The sequence below is a fragment of the Lactuca saligna genome, chromosome 5, assembly GCF_052625555.1.
Source record: "Lactuca saligna cultivar CGN05327 chromosome 5, ASM5262555v1, whole genome shotgun sequence".
Lineage (NCBI taxonomy): Eukaryota > Viridiplantae > Streptophyta > Magnoliopsida > Asterales > Asteraceae > Lactuca > Lactuca saligna.
The window spans coordinates 309436085-309446386 of NC_136421.1; the positions used below are offsets into that span (position 1 = coordinate 309436085).

A 10302-nucleotide genomic window follows, 5' to 3' on the forward strand; every position below is an offset into this window, starting at 1 on the left:
ATAACAATATAAATAATTTTTTTTAATAGAATAATTATTCTTAAATAATTTTAAAAAACTGTCAAAATTTTAAAATCATTAATAGCTCCAAATATATGTCGCTTGGATGATAATCAATAAACAAACTAGAAATTAAATTGTCTCTTATCTTTTATAACTACAAATATTTTGTACTCACTAACATTATGATACGTGTCATCATTCCGCCATTTAATTTAATTTTATTTGATATATTCCTAATATACTTTTAATGAGATGGTTAAGTAAATATGGAATGATGACAAATATCATAATTATAATGCAATTTAATTTATCGTAAACAAAGGAAAAGATAAACTCAAGCTAAAATCTTATTGAAGAATTAAAATAAAGATAGTTGCCATTTATGCTAATTAAATTAAATTTGTGTTTTTTAACAGCATAGTTGCCATTTTCTTGCGAAAAAACAAATGAAGATTATTTTAACAAAAAAAACTATACTTAAACAGTTGTTTTAGAATATTAATAATACACCATTTTTGTTTAATGTTTTATAAAAGAATCAAGATGTTCCAATTCCAAGGGGTATAAAGACTCAGTAGGACTCTGTTTTCTTTGGTCCATCACAATTCACAGCCATGGCGGAAACTTCTTACTTTCAACATTTTCCGACTACCGATTACTCACCAGAATCCTCCTACTCATGGGATGAGCTCCTCTTCCACCACAATTCACTCCCCTTCAATCTCAACGACTCCGAAGACATGCTTCTTTTTGATATGCTGGCGGCCAACGGCGGCGCATCTATTGCTGATCAATCGTCGGAATCCAATTCCTCCACCGCCGGCGTTGTCAAAGAAGAAGAAGTAACATCGGAGTCCAAACCAGATAAACCCCAGAAAGAAAAGTCATACAGAGGCGTGAGACGACGGCCATGGGGGAAATTTGCGGCGGAGATAAGGGACTCCACTAGGCACGGTGTGCGGGTTTGGCTAGGAACGTTTGATAGCGCGGAGGCCGCCGCCATGGCGTATGATCAAGCGGCATTTTCCATGCGAGGGACGGCGGCGATTTTGAATTTTCCGGTGGACAGAGTTAAGGAATCATTACAAGAAATGAAATATGGGTTTGAAGAAGGGTGCTCGCCGGTAATGGCCCTCAAGAAACGTCACTCCCTGCGAAAAAAACCGGTGAGTAGAAAAATCAAACAAGTAGCTGAACAAAACACGGTGGTTTTTGAGGATTTGGGGGCAGATTATCTTGAGCAACTATTAACTTCGTCGGAAAATAGCACGACGATTTCTTGGTAAATCCCTATCCGGCCTTTAAAGTTCAAGTTGTTGAGACTTTTCAAGATAGTAGAGATGTCCAGAACTTAAATCTTACACTTTAGGTATTGTTTATTATTTACTATATAATGAACACATGTATTTAAATGTGGCTTTATTGGGGCATTTTAAGGAAAATGCATACCCATAACATTAGGCATATATATTTTTTTTTCTTTTTTGTTTTGTTGTATGAATTGATGCCTCTTGTATCTTTTATCTCTTTGTAAATTCCAAGTTTTCCTTTTTTGTGCTAACATCTATATTTGATTTGTTCCATGTGTGATTTTATGACTAAATAATAACAATAAAAGAAGCATTATGAAAAAATCCGAAAAGAGTTGTTGGATTTTACTTAAACGTTTATTGTGAGCATGTATGATGATGAAACTAGTGAAATTTTATTCCTGGTTTTATATTATAGACAACAAAAAGAGGTCCATGATCGATATGTTTTAAGGTTTAAATCAGAAAAATATTCAAATAATTTGTATCATGGGTCGGCTAAAAAAACATTTTATTTTACTATATAAATATTCTTTTTATTTTTTTAAATATTTTTATCTTTTGAAAAAATTAAATATAAATATTAATGTCAATAGGGTGTCTAAGAGGTGTCAAATTAAAACTACCAATTAATTTATGATTATGATGTTTTCTGATGTTTTAAAACATTTGTTGATTTAAGGTATAATCTTCCGTAATAATGACGACTCTTTGATTTTTGACTGCTAATATTAAAACTTTGCGGTTTATGCCGTCAATGATCATGCGATTTAAAATAAAATACGTTTACAGTTCGTCCGACTTTTTGTTTTATTTTCTATTAAGAAAAATAACTAAAAAAGGACTTACCTACTTGTCGTTCAATCTATGACTTACAAGAAGATTGGGTTGGTTGTGATATTCCCAAATAGCCCATGACTTTTTGGATAATGATACATAAGTGACAATCTTAAAACTTCAAAAAGGGTGAAATTTGTAACTTCAAATAAATCATGGGTGTTGCATCTTTTGTGGAATGATCCCCTTTTCTAAATTTAAAGATCATGTCCCCAAAAGGTCAACAACTTAAGTAGAAGATTAAGGAAAAAACGAGTAGTTTTAAATAAAATGATCAACACTAATTTGATGATTTAATGTTATAAACTCTTGATATTTCTTCATTCGAAAACTGTTTTATTCTATTTTATACGTAGTATTAAGGAAAAAAAAAATTATCTAAGCATTTGTCAATTATCTAAAAGAAACTTTTTAAAATAACCCCACTATTATAATCTTAGTAAATCGGTTTTATGATATAAATTATAACATTATAAAGCTTTATGACATAAACTATAACACAATAAATGATAAATTATGTTTTAATATAACTTTTTTTTTTGTCATATTATGGAAAAGAGGTTTATCGACACATGTCTAAATAGAGTATTCATTGAATGTGGTTTTTCTTTTTGGAGGATGAGGGACGTGTCGATAATTCCGTTATCCAAGTTGACAATATTTTAGAATTGAGCCCATTGGGTAACATCATCTTGTCATACCTCGTATTTATCTTTTTTATGTGTTGATGATTAATGTTCGAAAAGATTTGTTTATTTTTGTATAAGGTTTTTACTTTTTACAACCGGTCACCTATTCTATATGGCGCTAATTGGGCATTCTTGTTGACGTGGTTACCACGTCACCATATCTTTTTTAAAATTAAATGCTTGGTCGAAGTTTATTTGGCGTTGACTAGATATTATTGCTGAAGTGGCTCCTATATCTCTATGTCTTGTTAAAAATTAAATGTTTTGGCTAAGAATGAGGGCGAAGGATTCGAACCCACTACCTCATCTTCTCTACAACAACTATTTTTGCTTTATACCAGACAAAATTCTATGTTATTATTGCAGATCTAATAACTATAAAAAATTGAAATAAAAAGAAAAGAGAAAAATATGCTACCATGAAGTTGGAAGGTCTTCGTTAACATGTTACGAAGCTCCACTTTGGAGGTCAACTTGATGTGGGAGAGGCATGAGGGCAGTTCGATCTTATGGTGGTTCTTAAGAATGGTCACCATGTAGCACCTGGTTTCCGGTATGTGAATTTTATTTGAGCATTGTCCTATTTTAGCCTTGGACTCGGCGAGTCATAAGGTCCGACTCGCCGAGTAGGGACGAGACTCAGGACACGTTTTAAGTGGGCGACTCGGCGAGTCCATATCCTGGACTCGGCGAGTCACCGCTGCTGGATGAAACCCTAAGTTTCAAGGGTTTGCACCCTATTTAAACCCTCATTCCGCCCCAACTCGTCCCCATTCACCCCCAGAACTCCCCCAACATCGTTTTCCCTTATTTCCTTGAGAGATTGAAGTGTTCTTGGTGTGTTCTTGAAGGTTTTGAGGAGAAAGAGGAGTAGATCAAGAAGAGGAGAAGGAGATCATCCATCTTTGTGTCATTTCAACATTTTCCTTGAGGTATATCTCGTTTTTCCGTTGTTTCTATGCTTAGGATTTCATTTGGGACACTCTTGAGCAATTCTTCAAGCTTGTTTGTGCTTAATGATTCATAATAAGTGGATTAACCTTTAGATCTAGGCAAGATTGAGCTCCAGGAGCTCAGATCTGTTAGCTTTATGGCCCCATGTGGCTTGTTCATCCTAGATCTACCCTTTTGAGGCATTTTGCACCCTAAAATCCATATTGGTGAATATCTACACGTAAAGTTGGAAACTTTACGTGTGATTTGTGTCCTAGGAGCCCAGATCTGTGAATGGCATGGACTGGAATCGAGCAAATCGGTGTATTTGATGGATGCATGGCTGCGACTTGGCGAGTCATCTATGTGACTCGACGAGTCTGGTCGCGAGTCACCGAACCGGTCCCTTCATGATGTATCGAGTTGAGCCGTGAGTCACAGGGGGTGACTCGGTGAGTTGGGAGCTGAACTCACCCATGATAGGACTCGGCGAGTCAATGCCCTGACTCGGCGAGTCCAAGGCAATCTTCATAGATTAAGAACAGACTCGGCGAGTTGTTCATACAACTCGGCGAGTCTTAGCATAAAGTGTTCTTCGGATGAAGATGAACTCAACGAGTTGTTCATACAACTCGGCGAGTAGGATGAAGGAGTTGAATGACAGTTAGAAGATGAACTCGTCGAGTCATAGCCCAACTCGACGAGTAGAACCAGGGACCCAGGACAATAATTTGCTAGGGACTCGGCGAGTGGAGATCCACTCGGCGAGTCGGGTCAACTAAAAGTTGACTCTAGCATTGGCTTAGAGCTAGACCGGGGGTAAAATGGTCATTTTACCTAAAGGACAGTTAGCAGTGGTTGATTGAGTATGTTGTGGGAATTGCAGCCGGAGGACTCCCGGAGCAGCAGCAGTCAGTTAGTTCCCGATCAGTTCAGCAGCTACTTTGAGGTGAGTTACCTTCCAGTAGTGGTGGGTCTAAGGCCACACGGCCGGCCCACCAGTAGGAGATGTATGATAGATGATTGTCTTTGTGATATCATCTAGGTTTGCTATTACCTGTTATGTTACATGCTATCACGATACGTTATATGCAATAGTAGTAGAGTTCGGTTGTTAGGACCGCTGGGTAGTCAGACACCCCAGAATTATCTGACTGTATGTGATGGTATGCTTGTATGTTGGTCTATTATGTTATGCGATAGAGGTAGCGGGAGGGGACCAGTCCCCGAGGATCGGTTGTTAGGACCGATGGGTAGTCAGCACCCCAGAATGGCTTGACATGGGTAGTCAGCACCCCAGAATGGCTTGACACGGGTAAGACGGCACCCCAGAATGGCCGTATGGGTAGGTCGGCACCCCAGAATGGCCGTACCGGGTAGTCAGGCACCCCAGCATAGCCTAGCAGTACGTATGTTATGTGTTTGTATGGTATGTGGTACGTTGGGGGAACTCACTAAGCTTTGTGCTTACGTTTACAGTTTTGTTTTCAGGTACCTCTGCATCGAAGGGGAAGGAGCCGGCGCGGTAGCGGCACGTCATACACACACTCTTCGGTTTCCGCATTTACGAGATTTACTGGGATTGTACTCTGATATTTTGGTGGGATGTATGGTTTGACTTTTTAGAACATGGTTACAATGTGTTATGGTGTGATCAAACAATGTTTTTATTTATTAATGTTTTCTAAAGTAATATTTAAAAAATGAAAATTTCGGACGTAAAAATCGGGTCGTTACAAGTTGGTATCAGAGCCCTGGTTTGAGGGATTCGGACACGCCTTCGGGAGTGTTTGGACTCAAATCGAGGGATTGAAAGATTTTCCAAAAGAAATTGTTCTTTAAAACCCGGAAAAGAGTCATAAGAAAGAGCAAAGTGTGTGACGTGCGCGACCGGCCAAGCTCAAGTAAGTATTCCCCATAGTACCCATACAAGTTTATGTTATGTTTATCAGCTTACGTAGAACTGCATGCTAGAATAGGCTAAGGATCTAGGAGTGATGCTTTATGTGCCTGCTTATGTGTTACAACTTTATGAATATTGCATGCTAGAATTGAGTAGACAGCAGTAGGATAGCCTGTTTAGGTTATGCCTGATAGTATGAGCTTAGCATCCTATGTTAAGTGTCGTTTCTTGTTATAAGAATAGTTTTGGCTTGAGTCTGTTTTTCCCTTATCCGAATGCTGCTTGCTTCGTGCTTGGTGGGATTCTGAGTAATGGGAGTTAGCCACTAGGTAAACACATCACACCACATGTAATCAGGGTCGAATAATCCCAAAGTGTTGGAACTGGCCCTATTGCGCAGCTCTTGTTTGAGTCCAACCGTTGTAGGGACGGATCTTTTACTTGAAGGATTATCTAATCCTCATCACATGTGATGGTGTTTAGGTGGTGGCTAACTGGCATTATGAGGAGACCTACAGCAGCTGAGGACCCGTCGTGTTGAACTTGAGACTTCCCTAGGGCAAGCCTAGGATGAGAATGACAGAGAGTAGCAGTAGTAAAGGGGAGCTGGTGGAGTCGAGGAATTCCTCGGAGAAGGTACGGATAGATGTGGAAGGTAGTATGGGCCCGTACTACTGAAAGCAGAGGATCCGTACCCGAGCCGAGGAAGGCCAAGACGAGACCAAGGAACCTGTAAGTAGTTGAGATCCCTCAGAAAGTAGCAGTACCACTAATGATTATTATGATGTTTTGCAGAATGGTGGTACTTCGACCGAGACCGACAGATGGCGGGTCAGGAGAGGGGTTAGGTTCGGATCTGGCACCGAGCCGATTGATGAAAGGCTACGTGAGTTCATCACGTCGGAGATCACTAGGGGCATCCTTGAGTCGACACCCATCATTTTTGGGTCGATCAAGGAAGGGATCGTGGAGTTGATGGAGGATCGCCTACGGGCATTCAGGAGCGACTTGGCCTCTAGCCAGTCGGGATCTCGCACACTGTCCTTCAAGGACTTCAGGGGCAGTGGTGCGCCGGATTTCCATGGGGTGAAGGACCCCATTGTCGCCAGGCGGTGGATTGCGGATATTGAGTCCGCCCAGTTGACCAGCTTCTGCCCCGAGGGGTCGAAGGTGAGGTACGCAGCGGGGTGTTTACGGGACCGAGCCCGGGATTGGTGGGAGTCAGTGGGTGACTCGTTGGGAGCCTTGGCTATCGAGGCAATGACCTGGTCGGACTTTGTGGCTAGGTTCAGGGCAGAGTTTGCACCAGCGGTCGAGCTTCAGCAGCTGGCCAGGGAGTTTCTAGACATGAGGCAGACGACAGAGACCGTGGCGGAGATCACCGCCAAGTTTCGGGAGAGGGCTTTATTGGTGCCCCAGTACGCAGGTGACGAGGATATGAGGAGGACTCGTTACCATGATATGCTACGAGCTGACATTCGGGAGCATGTTAGCTTTTCGGCTTGCCCTACCCTGGACTCCATGATTGCCAGGGCTAGGGAGAGAGAGATAGATTTGGAGCACATCCGGAAACGGAAACTTGAGGACGGTCAGGCAGCAGGGGCTTCGGGGAAGAAGCCCAAGGGATCAGATGGGAGGCCGAAAGGCCAGTCGGGACCGAGCCGCTGCAGGAGGTGCGGCAGGCCGCACGAGGGGGCGTGCAGGATGGGATCGCCAGGCTGCTACAAGTGCGGCAAGTTTGGGCATATCAGCAGGGATTGCACTGCTCCTGCGCCAGTTATTCAGACATCGGAGTTGCTGTGTTTCCACTGCAACCAGAGGGGCCACAAAAAGGCCAATTGCCCCATGTTGACAGTTTCAGCGCCAGTGAAGGTGCCAGCTCCAGCGACCCTACGGATCACGGATGGCCGTCAGGGCATGGCAGAGGCTCCAGTGGTGAGGATTCGGGCATTTCAGTTGACTACCGAGGAGGCACGCGCCGCGCCCGATGTGGTGACGGGTATGATTCCTTCCTTCTATCTTTTATTTTACGTGGTTATGATATTGATATGTGCTCCGTATGTATACATGTGTATTAGGATCGTTCCATGTGAACGGCATCCCGGTTCAGGTATTGTTCGACTCGGGTGCATCCCGATCGTTTGTTTCTCTTGCTCTTAGCAAGAGATTTCATGAGACTTCAGGCGAGTTAGATTGCCCGTTAGAGGTAGAGATTGCTGACGATCGATCGGTGCGAGCATCGATGGTGTTTCGAGATTGTGTTCTGCGACTGTTTGAGGAGCGTTACCTGGTAGACTTGGTTCCCATTCCATTGCGTGGGAACAAGGTGATTATTGGTATGGATTGGTTGAGCCCTAATGGGGCAGTGATAGATTGCGCGCAGCAGCTAGTGCGAGTTAGGACCCCAAGCGGGGGAGATTTAGTGATTCATGGAGAGCGGCCGCAGTGTGGACCCGCTGTATGTTCACCAGCGAGGGCTAGGCGCTACCTTCAGCAGGGATGCGCGGGTTATGTCGCGTATGTGATGGATACCCGGGAGGCGGGTAAGGCGACCGTGAGCGAGGTCCCGGTAGTTCGAGATTTTGCTGATGTTTTCCCAGAGGAACTACCTGGGGTACCTCCGGAGCGACAGGTGGAGTTCAGGATTGACCTCATTCCCGGTGCGGCTCCGATAGCCAAAGCACCATATCGGTTGGCTCCTCCCGAGATGCAGGAGTTGTCTACGCAGCTGCAGGAGCTGCTGGACAAGGGATTTATTCGGCCGAGCAGTTCACCCTGGGGAGCCCCGATTCTGTTTGTAAGAAAGAAGGACGGATCGCATCGGATGTGTATAGATTATCGGGAGCTGAACAAGGTAACGGTGAAGAACCGATACCAGCTTCCGAGGATTGACGACCTATTTGACCAGCTTCAGGGAGCATCTTGGTTCTCCAAGATTGACTTGCGTTCGGGGTATCATTAGATGAGGGTTAGGGAGGAGGATATGCAGAAGACTGCGTTTCGGACGCGCTATGGTCATTACGAGTTCGTGGTGATGCCGTTTGGGCTCACCAATGCTCCTGCCGCGTTCATGGACCTCATGAACCGCGTGTGTAGACCGATGCTGGATCGGTCTGTGATAGTCTTTATCGATGATATCTTGGTCTATTCCAAGACTCGGGAGGAACACGAGGAGCATCTGAGGGAGGTATTGGAGACCCTGAGGAGGGAGAGCTTGTATGCCAAGTTCTCCAAGTGTGAGTTTTGGTTGCGCGAGGTGCAATTTCTTGGACACCTCATCAACCAGAATGGGATTCTGGTTGACCCGGCCAAGGTCGAGGCCGTGATGAGATGGGAGGTCCCGAAGTCTCCATCCGAGATTCGGAGCTTCCTGGGATTGGCGGGCTACTATCGGAGATTTATCCAGGATTTCTCCAAGATAGCCGTACCCCTGACACGACTGACGAAGAAAGCCGTGGTCTTTCGGTGGGGACCCGAGCAGCAGGCTGCGTTTGAGATGCTGAGACAGAAATTGTGTGAGGCACCGATCCTAGCCCTGCCTGAGGGTGTAGAGGATTTTGTGGTTTACTGCGATGCGTCCATTTCAGGGTTGGGCGCAGTTCTGATGCAGAGGGGCATGTCATTGCCTACGCTTCGCGGCAGCTCAAGCCTCACGAGGCAAATTACCCGACGCACGATTTGGAGTTGGGGGCGGTGGTCTTTGCCCTCAAGATTTGGCGGCATTACCTCTACGGGGTTCGGTGTACCATCTACACGGACCATAAGAGTTTGAGGTACCTCATGGACCAGCCGAATCTGAATATGAGGCAGCGGTGGTGGTTGGACGTGGTGAAGGATTATGATTGCGAGATCCTTTACCACCCGGGGAAGGCCAATGTGGTGGCCGATGCGCTTAGCCGCAAGACGGTGCCGATCAGGGACGTCTGTTTGAGGATGACTGTGGTGACTCCCCTGTTGGAGCAGATTCGGGAGGCTCAACAAGAGGCTATCAAGGAGGAGCATCGGAAGAGCGAGCGTGTGGTGGGTCAGGTTTCCTCCTTCGATTATGATGGCAGAGGACTTTTGACATTACACCGTAGGGTGTGGGTGCCGTATCACGGTGGCGTGCGTCAGATTTTGATGGAGGAGGCGCACAAGTCCCGATTTTCTATTCATCCCGGGGCGACGAAGATGTATAGGGATCTTCGTCCGGATTATTGGTGGCCTTGCATGAAGCGGGATGTGGCATGGTACGTCGAGCAGTGTTTGACCTGCAGGAAGGTCAAGGCCGAACATCAGAGGCCGCATGGCAAGATGCAGCCGTTGGATATTCCACTGTGGAAATGGGAAGATATCACGATGGATTTTATAACAAAGCTTCCCAGGACCGCACGTGGAGTGGATTCGATTTGGGTCATCGTGGATAGATTGACCAAGAGTGCTCACTTTATTCCAATTCAGGAGAGAATATCGGCCGAAAAATTGGCCGACATCTATATCAGGGAGATTGTGGCACGGCATGGGGTGCCAGTATCGGTGATCTCGGACAGAGATGTGCGTTTTACTTCCAGATTCTGGAAGAAATTTCATGACGAGTTGGGCACTCGTCTGCATTTCAGCACCGCCTTTCACCCGCAAACAGATGGTC

General features: G+C 44.6%; 1 protein-coding gene across 1 annotated transcript; it reads left to right on the plus strand.

Annotated features, from left to right (window-relative positions):
- The first annotated feature begins 550 nt into the window (after positions 1-550).
- Positions 551-1564, plus strand: LOC145048568 (ethylene-response factor C3-like). Its single transcript, XM_078997101.1, has one exon. The coding sequence runs from the start codon at positions 618-620 to the stop codon at positions 1287-1289; it is 672 nt and encodes a 223-aa protein (XP_078853227.1). The 5' UTR covers positions 551-617; the 3' UTR covers positions 1290-1564.
- The last annotated feature ends 8738 nt before the right edge of the window (positions 1565-10302 follow it).